The sequence below is a fragment of the Corvus brachyrhynchos genome, unplaced genomic scaffold, assembly GCF_000691975.1.
Source record: "Corvus brachyrhynchos isolate BGI_N302 unplaced genomic scaffold, ASM69197v1 scaffold716, whole genome shotgun sequence".
NCBI lineage: Eukaryota > Metazoa > Chordata > Aves > Passeriformes > Corvidae > Corvus > Corvus brachyrhynchos.
This window is the reverse complement of record NW_008238433.1, coordinates 448781-465638: the sequence shown is the minus strand read 5'-3', so window position 1 is coordinate 465638 and position 16858 is coordinate 448781. Positions and strand designations below refer to the sequence as shown.

The window sequence follows — 16858 nt, the reverse complement described above, 5'->3', positions numbered from 1 at the left end:
ATTCTCAAATGCAAAACACATTCCAGCATTCACCCAACTTAGGTAGTAGTTCAGAAAGTTCAAACTTCCTATGTGTTATTAAAAAAGTCTTAAAGCACTGTCTAGTTCTTAGAATTCCCAGTTTTGTGTGTTGGAGAAAGTCTGTGATATGAGCGTATCTCTTTTCAAAAAGTTTTTCTTCTGCCAGGTTGTTCAAAGCCCTTGCCGTCGTAAGCTGCCACACTGGGCTGTTATCCAGAGGTGTTGCACACTGATGGTGACCAGAAGTCAGTCTTGCAAAAATATCAAACATGAAAAGAATTCATTAGATTTGGGCAAAATGTAGAGAAACAGGTATCCATGTCACCCTAGAGAAAAATTCCCATCTGATCTTTGATCAGCTTACACTTTGCCTATGGACTAGCACCCAGGTATTAAGAACAGAATGCCTGTGAGCTTTCTTGCAACAGGGATAAGCAGTGTAGTTCTTGTACTAAAGCCAGCTTTTACAGGGAATAAGTTTGAGGGAAGTCTTCAGTTCTAGAGCTACAAAATTGAATTAAGTTACTGCTATAGAAATCAGCATAAATTTTTTCATGCACAAATTCTGAAAGATCCGGGCTGTGAAATGCCTAAACTACCAATTATAATATATGATCAAATGCATCCATAGTAGCCTTAGCACCAGAAAAATCACAAGGCCAGTTAAAAAATACCATATTTCAGCATGAGACCTAGGAGTGACCTGTGAAGCTACAGACCATTGAATCTTACCTCTGCCATGGCAAATTTGTAAAAATAGGACAAATTATAGAATTCACAGACAAGGGAATCAATTTTATGTCAACAAAGAGTTTACCCAGCTTCTGTAGGAAAATTTTAAGCCTTAGAAATCCATTACCATTTCTGCAATCAACATGCAGGAGAATAAGGATGTTGCACTTGGTCCCCTTTTTTTCTTGCAAAACTGTTTGACAATATTTTAAAGCTTCAAAGGCTACTAAAGAAGTATAGCCATGGCATAGAAGATCAGGGACACTTTTTGGTTTAAAAACTACTTGAATGTTAGAAAACAGAGAGAAGGAATACATGGTCTGTTTTCACCACAAAAGGACATTATGACCAGGGTCATTGAAGAAGACCCTGTCCTGGGACCACAGCTGTTCAGCTTGCTTATATAAGATCTGAAAAATGATACCTACAGAAGAGACAATAATGTTCACAGATGATTTAGAATCACTCAGGGTAGGAAAATCTGAAGCAGCATATGAAGAATCACAGGTAAGTCTCATCATGCTCAGAGATGGGTTTATGTAAAAATAACTGTTGAGAAGTGCAGAGCAATGCATGTATGGAAACATCGACTCTACACATGTGCAATGATCTCATCCATCATCAGCTACGACCAAGAAGACCTCTCATAAAAATCTCTTAAAATATCAGCAACAGTCAAAAACAAAGCAGAAAATAAATTAAGATATAAAAACAACAACAACAATGATAATAATAATAATAAAATTGAAATTGCGGTATTCCTCTTCAGAATATTTTTGCAATGCCAGCTGGAGTCAAAAGAAGATTGGACAAATTCACACACTGTGCATGCTGCATTCACATACATGTGCATTCATGGACAGTGGCTTTCAGATGAGACAGGCTCAATGCCAGGCTCAGTCTCTCTGAGCCGTCAGCGATGGAAGTGTGCAGGAAGTGCTGAGACTAAAGCAGCTGGTTTTCTGTCCGTTCTTTCCCAGAGGTAGTGCATGTTGTGCTGTGCTCCTGGCTTTTCCAAGCCTAACCTGGTACACAGGACTTCAGTTTTCATCCAATACAGTAGTTCTTATGGTTTTCTTATGCAAGAGTTTTCTACAAAAGAGGATTCAGGTGAAATAATGCTCTTGTAATTGTTTTGTGGTTTTTTAATTGATAGCACTGCACAATTTAAGTTCTCTCAGCTGCCTGATTTCTAAACTACTAAGGTGAGAAACTTATCCTAACATTTACATTTTGTGCAAACTATTTTTTTCTTCTTCATTTGTCCTTTGCAGAGACATGGACCATCCAATACTCTGCATCATCTAGTCAGGGATGTCAAAAAGGTAAGAGCCCAACAGACGGTAGGTTGAAAATAATGCCATTGCTTTTTTGTAGCTAGATACAGTCTCAGTTTTGCATGAGCTTTCAGTCAGAGCCTTCTCCTTCCTGCCAGTACAGAGTGTCCTGTTTGTGTGCTCCAAATATGAACTTTTTGCATACTAAGCACAATTAGCAAGTTATTTGGCTTGCTTTCTCTGTGGTTTTAGATGCTTGAGTAATAGTGTGTCTGCTGCCATAATTGTAGGCTCTTACATACTGTGTGGATTTATGCTGTTATTTGTATTTTTCCATACCTGCAACTGTTATTAAAGCTACTTTCTGTGTTGTTAGTTTACTTCCAAGCCTGTAAAATAGCTGTTACCTGTGTGCTGGATCCTGCCTTGTTGAAACAGCTCCTCATTCTGTATTGTGTGGTATGTTATAGCCATCTTCCTCAGCAGAAATATAAAAAATGAGTAGTGCTACTTTCCCCTGACCCTTATCATGTTAATTTCAAGAGCCTTGAATTATAAAAATCCATTAGAAGAGCAGGACAGAAACACTGAAAGGTATAGTGGCAGAAAGGAAATACCAAATACCTTTACCAATGTGCTCAGGATTAAAAATGTTACAGCACAGCAGCTGCAATGAATTGAAATCCCTTATCCTTTAAATATATGGATCAGGTAAGGAGATTGAGTCTGCAAACAACCTCATCAGCTTGAATATTCTCCCAAAGTACGTGCAGATTACAACCTTGCATGTTATGTAAGTCAGACCTCAAGGGTACCATACTTGAGAAAGGATATTTCTGTACATGGGACTAGATAGAAAATTTTAAAAGGAGAGGACATTTTTTCTAAGAGCACAGGTTTTAGTGGTTTCTTCTGTCAGTGACAGCTGAACAGAACTGAAGTCAGCTAAGGGAGGAGAGTGGTAATGTGCCATAGAGCATCTTTTTATTAAGTAATTCTACAGAATAGTCAGTAGCATGTTTAGGAAGGTTCTGGTGGTATTCTTTGGTTAGCGTGTTAAATGGCGTCACCATTGTCCAATTATGAGTGACCATTGAAAAGTTTGAAACACCTACAGAAGAAACCATGCACAACAAATCCCGTTGGAATGAGCAGAGTAAAGCTAGAATATATTTAGAATGGATACTGCTCTTGAAGCCCAGGTTTCCAGAATAATTTTTTTACTAAATACGCAGTCATTTATGTAACTTTTAAGTATTTGAAACAAGCATCATCTTTCTTCTAATTTAAAGTATTTACCTTTCCAAACTCCTTCTCTCCCCCAGAATCACCTTTCCACGTCCTTTTTCAAAGGCATAGCAAATTGTATGTTGAGTAAATAAGTAGTATCAATCTTTTTTCTGAGCCTCTAGCCAAATACGTATTTTTAAAGAAACTCTTGGAAAAAAAAGGCTTCAAGGTAGTCAAAGATGATCTGTACTCACAGACGTATATTGATAGATAATAAATAAACTTACCCTATATTTGATGACATTATTTGTTCCACAGTGACTTCTAAATATTAGGTGATGGTTATCTTTCCTTAAATTTATCTTTCTTTCCTCTGAGCATATCTAAAATCTTCAGTAATTCCAACTACATTGAATCAGTTTTATGAACATAGGTGAGGACTTTAAAAGTAGACAGGCTGGTGCAGCTCTTTAGCACCTTCAGGAAAAAAACTGCACCTCTGGGTCCGTATTTCTCATTTTGTCAGTGATGAGGAACAGCCATGGTTCACAGGGAGAAGTGACAGCTCACCATAGCCCTGCCAGCGGAACAGATCCTTTACCAGTCAACCAAGCCATAAATCGGTCAGCAGATCCGACAACAGTTTAAATGAAAACACCTCCTTGGAAATAACTTCTGAATGGACACATCACCATTTGACAGTTAGATGGCCCAGCATGCATAAAAAAAAGACAGACCATTCTGCTGATGCTAATTTTTTGAGTTTATGTATATTTTGATGCCATATACCTAGCCTCTCAGATTTAATTACAGCATCACAGAATATAAATACAAAAGTATGTCATACATCAGCTTGAGGCAGCACCTAATCTATATGAAATACACAATATGAAAAGCACACTGTGCTTTTACACGTACATCTCAATTTTAAAACCTGCACTATTTAAAACTGTGTATGCTAAAAAAAATTATTTGCATCTGGATCATTGTGGATTCTCAGATAGAAAATGGATGCTTAAAAATTGTAGAAGCAGTAATTTACTACTATTGTACTATATAGCTGTATAAATCAGTAGGATGGTATTTTGTTTTGTTGTGTTTTCTTTTGTTTGGTTTGGTTTGGTTTGGTTTTGTTTGAAAGACAATCTTGCCTGCTTCATAAAGCAAATAATTAGAACAACGGAAGTCACATTATCACATTCTGTTTGTGGCAGCCTGTAGACACACATGCACACACATGGACACACACATATTATTTTCCCACACAACAATATATTTTCCCTTTGGATTTCTAAATACTGCTGTGAAGACTGATAGCCTAGGCAGCATATTGTAAAGGCCTGGAGGCACAATCTTAAAGAATTTACAGTAATCAAAATGTGCATATATTTTGCATGTATTAACAAGACAAATTATGATATAATGACTCTGCCTCATATCACCTTTCAGCCCTCTCAGTTCCGTAAGTACATAGTGGGACCAAACTGCCTGCATTTTTTGCCTCATGGCCACTTTGACATCTCCTGTCAAAAGTCCAGAATTTAACATGTAAGTTTGGCTTCCTTCCATTGACCGTACCCAGGCTAAGCAGAAGGAATCAGAAAGTGGCCGTGCTGGACACCCTGTCTGCAAGTGGAGGTTGCCCTCTACAAATTTAAAAAAAAATAAAAATCCCTCCCTGCCTCAACTAGATGATGAAGATCAGTAGAAATTAACAGATGGATTTTTTTTCTCTTATGCAAAAAGTTGTATGTAATTAACAGATCTCAATTCCACTTCAGGATTATTTACATTTCCAGATTTGGGGGTTTTTTGTACTACTGCTGTATGCCTGCATTTCCAGAGAACAAACTAGAAGTATACAGAATTTTGACAGTAATATTTTTTCCTCAGCATGCAAACTCAGAGGTTTGATACTTGGTGACACAAAAATGCACTTGAAGTGAAAAAAGTACTACAACTGACTAGCTACAGTTTAAAGCTGAAGTTTCTTCAGGAGAAGAATAGTGCATTAACATTGAAGAGTTTTCCCCAACATTAGAAGATCAGATGATTATTAACCAGGACACCTATCTTACCTCAAAATCAAAGTTTCTCCTCTGTCATTCTTTACCATCTAGACTGCAGTAGAATTATCTCAACCAAATTCTTGTTCTTGGCTTGTTCTTGGGGCAGTTCTGTCCCACTTGCACCACTGTGCTTCATTTACAAGCGTTCTTAGCACTGCCAGGCTAGTTCAAGCTGTCTGCTGATACAGAAAATGCTTTGGCATGTGTGTAACTCCTCTCACAAGGATGGTGCTGTTTTCTTTACTAGGGCTTCTCACTTTGGAAAAGTAATGTTTATGAAATGTGTATTTTTGCTGTGGATTTGGGAATTTTCTTAATGAAGCGTTTCAATATTATCTGTGAGGTTTAGATGCATGTTATATCAAAGTTACTCTAATGGAAATTTTTTTCCTAAATTTTTAATTAAAAATTAGAAATCAGAACTATATAAAGGAACTCACCCTTTGTAACACATGTAGCACCCTGATGCCTCTTGCTCTTTCTTAACTGCTCAAATATTTTTTACCACTTCATAATATTAAAGCATTCAGTTTGAGTGAAGGCCTTAAGATAGAAGGACTCTGTTGAACTACAATCCTGCCTTGGAGCTGCAACTCCCATTTCTGCTAATGCTTTCATCCTTGTTCTAGTAGAATTATCACTTTACAGATTCTGGAGAGAGAAGAACATTTTTGGCAGAAAAACCAACCAAACTAACCTAGAAGAATTTAATTTTTTGATTTAATTTTTAGGTTTATTTTTCATTTTATTTTTAGCTGTTATTTTTCTTTAAACTGTTCAGCATATGTGTTACCATGTACAAATTATCTAAGCTAATACACATTCCTGCAAACCACAGTAATTCCCCCACCCATCAAATTAGACAGGATTAGGAAGGTTGCAAAAGGATGTGCTAGGGGACATTGCTTAAAAATGGTTGGCAGCTCAATTTTTTCCACTAAATTTGCTTGACTTTCTGTCCCTTTGAATGCCAGCTGATTGCTGAGCGTGGTACACCAGAGCACTGCCTCCCTCTCTCCCTCCTGAGCCTTTTCAGTGTGCTGCTTGTACCGTGGTAGCAGGGCTGGAAACAAGCCTTGCTCTTCATGGCTGAGGCAGAAAAGGAAGAAGGATATTTGCATCCACTTTTTCTCTTCTGCAGAACCAGTTGCCATCTGCTCTCCATTAGTGTTTCTCTGCTCTAATCTAATAAGCACATCTCCAGAGAAGCCAGACAGATATCTCCAGACATGCAGATATTTCCAGCAAGACATGACAGTCATAAAATTACTCCATGTGAATTACTGACCTTCTTCTAATGAACACATAAAAAGAGCTACAGGCTCACTGTAATTGGTGCTGTACATCATTATAGAAAATTAGATAATTTTATTACTGTGCACTGAAAACTTTTGAAGCTAGGAGTTAAAGTTTTCTGGTCCTTCTGCAGTGTTGACTATATAAGATAATTTTTTATTGGAGTAATATTCCTTTTTTCTAGGCTACTATTCAGAGTACACAGAAGGATAATTTATCTCTTTTTACACTTTTTCTCTTTTTATTTTGTAGTCATGTATTTTGCACAGTGACGTACAGAACAGAGACTGTTCTGTAAGTCTGAAGGGTTTCTTAGTGAGGTCTGTAGAGCCAGGTGATCTATTCACAGTTTGCTGAATCATGCCTTCTTTTCTGGTAGGGAATGCTATCTGAAACATGAACTGTCATCCAATCAACTCAGAAGCAGTGAGTTACAGAAGGAAGCAAACTTTCATTTGGGTTCATTCCCTTCCCGTTAGTCCTTTCCTCCTGTAAAGGGATCAGAGTTTTCCTTGAGGAGTTCCACTGGAGGGAATAGAAGAGCAGGTGTGCCCACATGGGGTTTTGTTCCCCCATTGCCAGAGACCCCAAGAGACTTGACCGGCACATCAGTGAGTGCACCCCAGCCTGAAATTGTTCTGGCCTACAAGGTGCCCCATTGGGTTTACTGCAACGGGAGAACAGAAATGCCCCATTAACTCAAAGCAAGTTCATGTGCAGTGAGAGACAATCTGTTACTGAAATTTTTTTTCACAGTTTTGCAAGCCAGAAGTACTGGAGAACTCGTAACCTTAGTGATGCCATTTTCAGACTTGACAGTGAAGAGAAGGAGGATGTGTGCAAGGGAGTTCACCTTAAGAGGACAGTGAGATGTGGATATATTTGTCATTCTTCTTCCTTTCAGGTTGAAAGGTACATGCTGAAGACATCATATACATATACATAAACATAGATATATAAGAATATCTAACAGAGGATAAGAAAGGAAAAGAAATGGAAGGACAAGTATTTAGGCATCTTTTCCAGGATCCTGCTAATGACCCTTGCCACAAACTCAGTTCATTTCTTGTGAGACAATCTCCATGGCTCTGCTGGAAATTACGTAATTAGATTATATGTTTAAAGGGGCTTTTAGTAATATATGTCAGGAACTCAAGTAGTAGATATCTAGAAAAATTGCTAGGCCTGTAGTTTTCTTCATAGACAAACCCCGAAATAATTAGCCACAGATATTTTGTTTATTACACCTTCCATACATACAGATGCTTTCCTCATTCTCGGTGTGAAACTTACGCAGAGGTGTGTATTCTTTGAACATTACTCCAAGACTGAGTGCTGATAGACTCTCCTAGCCCCTAGAAACTAGAAATAATAGTAGCTCGTGTACTGTGTAAGTCCTCTAGAGTTGTAACACCACTCCTCCTGCACTTTCTTTCCTGGAACATGGGAAGGAAACACTGCAGAATGGGAAGGAGCTGGTCCCATGTCCACAAAAGATGCTGCATTATGTCATTTCACCATGCCTTGACAGTTCAGATGAGGCAGTCCAGAGAGATGCCAGCAAAGATGTGAGATGCCGGGACAAGTTGTGGGTAACAGCTGCTGCAGAAAAGGTGCTATCTTGGAGAATTAGAGTCCATCAACTGTGCCTGACTTTTCAAGTGTGTCGATCCTCATGTTTTTGTTTCTGCAGTCATGTTCCTTGTTTTCCCAGCTGAAGAATATGAGTACTGTGTACTGACGTTATCTTCTGTTACTTCCAACAAGTTCTTCACCTTATTTAACTTATGTCTTCTTTCCAAGCGAGAATATCCAGGTTTCGGTTGGATCTATTTTAAGGTGAATTAATTAACCAGCATAATAATAAATTCCTGCTTTTACCTATTTAATTTGTTTTATTCTAAAACCATTATAAAGTATATTTAACAATGCCAGTAATAAGCTTTTTTCCTCCCACCATCCCTATTTTCCTTGCAGGGAAACTTACCTCCTGATTATCGGATAAGTCTGATTGATATTGGATTGGTGATAGAGTACCTGATGGGAGGAGCATATCGCTGCAATTACACCCGAAATCGGTTCAGAACACTGTACCACAACTTGTTCGGGCCCAAGAGGGTAAGAAACAAGTTATTTGCCATCCTCATGACTGTACCAACTGGTAGGGATTACCATAGCTTCTTACATGCTTCCAGACTGGTGGGGTCCAATGTACATGCTCTTCATTCTACAGATTGATTTCCATTATGTACATTGCAGTTATCTCACCATAATGCATCACAAGCCAATCACAAGCTATGGTTTTTATTAATTTAATGAAAAATTGTTGCATTCTGCTGCCCATCTGAAACCAGCACATAAAACAGTCTCCTCATAAAACAGTCTCCTCTGACTCTAAAACCTGTAATTATGAGTATTCACAGCTTTTAAAAGACAAGTCATTGACCTGCAAAATGATAGTATAATTCTAACTCCTGAGTTACACTTGAAGAACTTGAGCATTGTTAGATGCATTTCCTGTCTTACGGCTCATCTCCTGATTGTGATGTGAAGATTTCAGGGCAAAGAAACCCATAACTCAAAACTTAATTAATTTTTTTGGATGTGGCTCCAGCAGTCATTGGGCTCATGGCAAAACCACTGTTAAGTATTTTTGTGGGTTCCACTTTTGATGAATTATAACACTGTGAATACAAAGTAAGGTCTTTCTAAAACACAAAAGCTGGTTTTTGGCATCCTTATTACTGCTGACCCAATCCAGCATGAGTAGAAGTCTGTTCAGCTCCTCCCAGTAAGATTAGTAGCTCCTTCTTTGTCTATTTTTGCCTCGCATTTCAGATTGTAGCAATACAGAGCACTGAATGTAGTAATAAGAGCTATCAATAGCAACAGCTCTGTGAAATGGTTGTAGATGGCTACCTGAAACGGGTTTGTTTCCTTTTGCTTTGACACTTCACATTTGAAAGGGAAATGATTGTAGCTGCTGGGAGAGACTTCCTTCCCGTAGTCACTCCATTGAGAAAAGCATTTGAGTAATGATTTCACCAATGCTGAACCAACACTCAGAGCAGCACCACAACAGCCAATAAAAGTGTTCCAGGGTAGTGGCCAAAACACACTTGTACACCAGAGAAATCCATTCATGCCTTATCAGTGGTCCCTATCACTTTCTTGCTAGAACAGGCCCTAACCAGATGTAATTTGTACCTGAATCCAAATGTATGTCTTATGTTGTGGTTTTGGTGAAATAATGTCAAACTCAAGTTTGAAAAAACTACATATATGTAATTATTTGTTTGGGGGGGTGGGAGGGGGGGTGTCGGGGAGGTATATGTATATATATAAAATACTACATTATATTACATTATGTATATATTATCTATATTATATTGTATATTTTATGTCACTCTACGTGCATATGTATATACAAATAGTTGCAGCTTTTCATCACTATTCAGTGAGAAATAACATATTTCTAACTTTTTTTGTACAGCCTAAAGCCCTGAAGCTGTTGGGAATGGAGGTAGGCAACCTGTGACAAATCTTGATGTCTTTTCCTTCTTTGACAAATATAAACTATATCCAGATAATGTTTAAATTCACTGTAATGAAAGCATGAATTGTATTTTTCATCCAGATAGCATATTTACACAAGGGACAGATTAAGAAACATTTCTTAATAAAAGTCCAGGAGATAGATAAGGAAAAAGAGTGCTCTAGCCCACCTATGGATCTTTTTTTTTCATGAGGATTTAACAAAATGTTTCAGTCTGGCAGGACAAGCAGAATTTCAGTCAGATAGCATCTAACTTTAAAACGTGTTCAGAGAAATTAAACACTTGCAGAGAATGATGCAGAAATCTTCATGTAGGCCAAAGTTATCTCAGTTTTATTGGCCCTATTGGCTACACCAATGCTTGAAGGGGACAGTAGTATTTTCATGTTTGTTTATTTTATACAACAACTTTCATTTTGCTATCCATAGACATGGGACAGAATAGGTCGGCTCAGGTGATAAAAGAAAAAGGCTAAAATAGGAAAGAAACTGAAGACAATAAAAACAACAAAGGGATTGAGAAAGAAGGAATAAACATGCAGAATAGGAGTAAAGAAGGCAGATTGCTACCTTTGTAAGGAGGTGAAGGGAGAAAACAAGAATAAGCATAGAGGGAGTCTTCAGCAGATCAGAACATTCTCTGGATGTGTACTTTCTGGAGTGGAAAGAGGCAGATGCATTACAGTAGATGTTACATTTGCAGTGAACTCTTAGCTTTATTTTAGTGGTGGCTTTTCCAAAATGTTTCTGGATATTGTGTGATTGTACCCTGTGTTATTAGGGAGCAAGAGCAATTCAGAGTGACAGTCCAAGGCTCTGTTTCCCTGATTACTGACTTCTTAATTACAGTGTATGCACCAATACCTTTTTTATTGTTCACCTATGTTAAATATTTTGTACAAAAAATGATGAAGGGACTGGCCTGCAGAAAATGTGTTTGCCATCTTAGGTACTGATTTCAATGAATTGTGTGAATTGATTCATTTCCTTCACTGATGAAAAAAATTTCTCTGCAATTCCCACAGGATGATGTCCCTTTGCGTCGAGGGAGAAAAACAACAAAGAAAAAAGAAGAAGAAGTTGATATTGATATGGATGACCCTGAGATCAATCACTTTCCCTTCCCATTCCATGAGCTGATGGTGTGGGCTGTGCTGATGAAACGTCAGAAGATGGCCCTCTTCTTCTGGCAACATGGGGAAGAGGCTATGGCTAAAGCACTGGTGGCCTGCAAGCTCTGCAAAGCCATGGCCCATGAAGCATCAGAAAACGACATGGTGGATGACATATCCCAAGAGCTGAACCACAATTCCAGGTGAATGTCCTTCCATGTACACTTTCCTAAGGCGGGGGGGGGGAGGAAAGAGGGAAGAGAGACTTCTGAACCTGCCTAAGATTTTCATATCGGTACCTTGCTTTTATTTCTAACTTGTAGGGTAAGTGCAGTCCCTTTAGAGAAAATCTAAATGGCTTTTAAACAATCTAACTGCCAGAGTAGCAAAGTTGTTACCAATATAACTTCTGAAATGAGAAGATGTCAAGACAGTGAAATATCTATATTGTTTATGTGTTCTCCCTGAGGCCTCAAGAGTCAGACTGCAACATTTCTCTGTGCTTATTCAGGATACTCTGTACATACCAAGCAGAAGAGTTACTGAAATCCTTATAAGATACCATTCAGACAGAAGTGTTAATTAACCAAGAGATCATGCTTAGGTGAGCAAGGCAAGATACTAGATATTAAAATTTTAGAAATTTAGGATTTTAGAAAGGATATTGGATACTCCTTCTTCCAGGAGACTTGACCATGAAGCCATGGGCAAACAGAAGAGAAGCAATCCTTTAAGCTGCAGATAACCAGATGATTTCAGCTAGAAAATGTCAGGGGAGGTGGGCAGCGAGGTGGGAGCAGACAGCTGGTAGGTGTGGGTGCTCATCACTGCTAAGTTGGGGCACTTATTTATATGCCTCACCTTAGCCACTCACATATGAAAATGTGGGTTTCCGTGTGTACAGTCAACATCACAGTTTGCATGATGGAAGGTGATGTGCCCCGTGCAGCGACTGTCAGTTGCAGACAGGTGTTCTGTGCACGAGGCTGTGTGTGCTAATGGGAGTGAACAGATGTCCCTCTGTTGCAGGGACTTCGGCCAGCTGGCGGTCGAGCTGTTGGACCAGTCATACAAGCAGGACGAGCAACTGGCCATGAAACTGCTGACCTATGAGCTGAAGAACTGGAGCAATGCCACATGCCTGCAGCTTGCAGTGGCAGCCAAGCACAGGGACTTCATTGCTCACACTTGCAGCCAAATGCTGCTCACAGACATGTGGATGGGTCGTCTCCGGATGCGAAAAAATTCTGGCCTAAAGGTCATTCCTGTTTTAAAATAAAATTAACATTCAGAGAATTCTAATAGATGATGACAGGGTTCGCAACAAGTCAGTAATAACTGTCTAAATTAACCCTATTTCAGATGTTTATTTGCAGTGACATTAAGCAGGGTTTATTCTTCCTGTGTTCAGTTTTCCAGCAGGGGCTTATCATAAGCCTAAGTTCAAAGCACACAAATTAGTTTTCTTCATTCCCTTTCCTGAAGTCCCCTCTGATATCATTTATGAGAATAAGAATTGAGCTAGGAGGTTAGTGTGTCACCCTGCCTGTATACTTGAGGAGTTAGTCAAGAGTTTTAGAGATAAAAAAAGGAAAAGGAAGTGTAAGTGAATTAACCATTAGTGAAAGGTGCTGATCTGACAACCTTCCCCAGAACATGCCAAGCAAGAAGCACAAATTCCCTTGCAAACCCTCGCAAATCTTCCTGATGGCATTGGAAGGGACTACTTTAGAGTGTCTAAAGAGTAATTCAGTTTTCAAACCTGTTTAAGCTTTACTTCCACAGCTGAAAAAACTGCTAACAGTGCAAAGTGAATTCTGAGAGATGAATTTGAGTCCATGGCATGTTTCACCTTCACCAAAGCACTCATCAGTCAGAACATACCCAAGAATTGCCTCTTCCTCTCAGATCACTGAGAAATATTTTTAGTGAAGGGATTCTCTTTTCTGCACTAATTGCCTGTGTGAAAAGTGGTAATTGCTCAGCTGTTTTGTCATGTGAAAAGACGTTCAGTAATGGCAAGAATGCTTAGGAGTACCTGCATTGCTTTTATACTGGCTCTTAATCCAGTGCCAGCAATGAATGAGAACAAGTGGCTGATAGCATTCCTATGCAGGACCTGTGCATTTGTGTTGTTCTGCTACAGATAGAAAATATTCTCACATTTGAAGCCATTCCTACTACCTATTTCCTGAACTCACAGGCCTGTTATCCTGCAGAGGGACAGCTGCTTTGTTTGTTGTTTGGCTTTGCAGATATTCGGCCTTGGTACGTGGAGAGCAGTGCAGCAACTGATTTCCTACTACATTCACTCCACTTTTCAGCACACATTTCTTAAGCCGTAAAACAGACCTTTATTTCATAATGCATAATGGGAGGTAACACATTCAGTTTCCTTTCAGCTTCTTGTAACACCAGGGCTTCACAAGGATATTTTACTCAGTTTCTAGTCTGTATTTTATTTCACTGAAGCTCATTAGCAGAACTTGTTTAAAGCTAAAGCAGGCTACAAGCTACATAAGCAAAAGGCAGCATGACAAAGAAATAAATTTGCAGGCATGAGTCATGGTTTATTTGCCAAGAATGGTTTTGTCCCTTTGAAACTGACGAATGGCAGGAAGAATTAATATAATCCTTTAGACTGTTGCCAGGGATGTATAGCACCAAGGGAAGGGCTAGGGGCAACTGTTAGTTCTGCCTTCTCTTAAAAATAGCCTTTCTGTGAAGCCAGGTCTGCCTGTAACCCCCTCTCCCTGGGCTCATCCTTTCGTGAGTGCAGGAGCAGTGGAGGAAGCTTTTCTGAGGCTGGGTACAGCATTCCCATACACTAACTGCTCCTCATTGAGTACTTTGAATGTTTCCTACAGCACAGGCTTCTGCTGTTATGATGAGCACAAGCAGCCTCCCTAGCCTGCCAAGAAGTCAAGTATCTGGTTTCACTGTCATTCAGGGAGAGATATATAAGAAAATCATTCTCCATGAAATTGTAGCATAACCAGGAAAAGTTATTGTGCTTGTGAATACAGACTTTGCTTTGTATTACAGTGATATCTATTCAGTTGTACTAATGTTTGAACCCCAAGTATTGTTCATTCTTTATATATCCAAACAAAGTAATTTTAGTGGTTTCTACACTCCTGCATTGTAAGAGGGGGAAGGTAGAAAAGAAAGAACTGGCATTAACATTACACAGCTGCCTGGTTACTGAAACAAAATCTAAAGGGACTGCAAATCTAGGCATCAGCATTTGCCTTTGCTGGCTTTGCTTTATCTCCTCAGATCCACACACAGTTACACTTTGACTACCAGTGTGCATTAAGCATGGACACAGAGAGCTTGAGACCTACTAACCCTCTCTGTAGAAGTAAATACTCTCTGTGTGTCATTTATACTGATGTTTTGTATTATGTATAATGCAGGTATTTGCAGGTCTGCACACCCACATGGTCCCACCTACTCTTGACCTCATATAATATTTTGTACCTACATTCTAGTATGTAGCACTATGCATCTGATGATGTGCAAGCACATAAAACATTCGAGAGCATTCACAGCAACACTAGTAGAAGTTAAATGCTTTGTTTCAATGCTCTGGTGACATACCCCAAATGACAAATACTTTATTGTCATAGAAACTCACATGCACATGTATCTTTCTTTTCCTAAATATCCAAGGGAGTTGTTCCATTTGATGCTAAGTAACCATTATGACCATAATCTGTTTTCTGTGATGATTATTGTTATCATTATTATTGCTTTAGGTAATTCTAGGAATTCTACTTCCTCCTTCAATCCTCAGCTTGGAGTTCAAGAACAAAGATGATATGCCCTACATGACCCAGGCCAATGAGATCCATCTTCAAGAAAAGGATCCAGAGGAACCAGAGAAGCCAGTGAAAGAAAAAGATGAGGAAGACATGGAACTCACTGTAAGTGCTCACAATAAATCATCAGCCTCAGTGCTGTCAATTTGTTATTCCTACCTCTGTAGGCATTGCAGATCATCTGATGGCTAAATATAGTACATAATAGGATACCACTCTTCACACTCCCCTCTCCTCCATGGGACTCAAACCACACAAGTTGCCATCATTTTGTCTCCATGTTGCAGCCATGCATGGTGATGCTGTGCTGTAATATCATCATACTTTGATTCGGTTTGATGGCATATTGTCTGGACTAAGTGAATGAGATTTCAGAAGCACTCAGTCTTGATAAATGACCTCTCTAGTGGAAACGGGCTCATCTTTGGCTGGAAATGCCCAAAGATTCATGGAAGCTAAAGATTTTTTTCCTTTTAGTTGACTTGACTAGGAGAGTAAGCAAGTGTGCAAACAGGCCAGAGAAATTATGAAAACTTACTCTAAAATTCTTTCTGTATTTGTGGTCATTGCCTTTCACACAAACACACATCCAGTTTTTAATCCATTGAAGACATTAGCAGGCAGCTAGAGAGCTCCACTTCTACAACTGCAGAATTGTGTAAGGAGGGACTTGTCAGTATTAATAACATAGCCTTTGAGGAATAATTTTCACTACAAAGAATAGACAACTAAAGCTCTGAAAACTACACAAGTCGTCTACATCCAGTTTCTTGTTCTCACACTTCTTAGTTTGGGCAATTATCATACAGGCTATCACATTTGCCTTAGTTTAATTTGGTTTGCATTTGTTTGGGCTTGATTGTGGTGTCTTTGAAAGGCTTAAAACTCAGCCCCAGTTGGTCAGAATAGAGGCACAGAAGTAAAAGGGATTTGCCTGATTAAGTTAAAAAACAAAAACAAAAACAAAAAAACCCAGACTGTTTCCCACAGGCAAACAGCAGGAGCTGCCCACAGGAGCCCGACTGCAGGCAGGCAGAAGGACCTGCCTACAGGACCCAATATGCAGGCAAGAGGAAGGAGCAGCCCACAAGACCCACCTACAGGACCCGTTTGCAGGCAAGAACCTGGCTGTTGGGAAGGACCAGAAGCCAGAATAGCAGCAATGGGGCATTCTCTGCTCATTAGCTATTGATTGCAATTTACTAACCCTTGGCTTCTGACCCACTTATGAAGTGCCTATTCAAATCAAATAAGCACTTGGCAAGCTGCCTTTTACCTGACAGTGGGGAGAAAATTGGGGAAGATGTGTTTTCCATCTCACTGTAGTTATCTCAGCTCCTAGTTTCTTGTCTACAATACTGTTTCTTTTTTCCCTTCCGACTCCTTCTGCAAGGAAGTGATGTGTGCTGTGGATCTGCTTGTCCAGGTGAACCTTAGATGTTCCCCCTCTTCTCCCTTCCATGTGCTGACAGTCCTATTGCTCTTTTCTGTCACTGACTCTTCCCTTAATTCCTTCAAATTCAGTGTATCATTCTAGTGAAGTTTCAGACACTTACAACCTTTTATATAAAATAAGATTTGTTCCTGTGGAGTCCAGCAAGTTTAGAAAAAATATCTTTGGTACATCACTGCTCACTTAGTATTTCTGCATATAATCTATACCATACTGTAGAACTTCTAATACAGCTGCTTTACTCAGGTGCCCCTCAATGGTGAGGAGAGATAAATTGTTAGCAAAAAG

The 16858-nt window shown here is 39.2% G+C and overlaps 1 protein-coding gene across 2 annotated transcripts in view; it reads left to right on the top strand.

Moving 5' to 3' along the window:
* The window catches only part of TRPM3 (transient receptor potential cation channel subfamily M member 3), a 142940-nt gene that overhangs the window by 79760 nt on the left and 46322 nt on the right, over nucleotides 1-16858 (top strand). The window contains exons 12-18 of one of the 2 annotated variants that reach the window (XM_017736449.1): nucleotides 2028-2078; nucleotides 8603-8743; nucleotides 10119-10148; nucleotides 11207-11496; nucleotides 12323-12551; nucleotides 15055-15222; nucleotides 16108-16233. In XM_017736449.1, the coding sequence (XP_017591938.1) occupies nucleotides 2028-2078; nucleotides 8603-8743; nucleotides 10119-10148; nucleotides 11207-11496; nucleotides 12323-12551; nucleotides 15055-15222; nucleotides 16108-16233 (1035 nt within the window). The remainder of the gene's footprint in view (nucleotides 1-2027; nucleotides 2079-8602; nucleotides 8744-10118; nucleotides 10149-11206; nucleotides 11497-12322; nucleotides 12552-15054; nucleotides 15223-16107; nucleotides 16234-16858) is intronic. The other variant, XM_008635367.2, reaches the window with a different exon arrangement.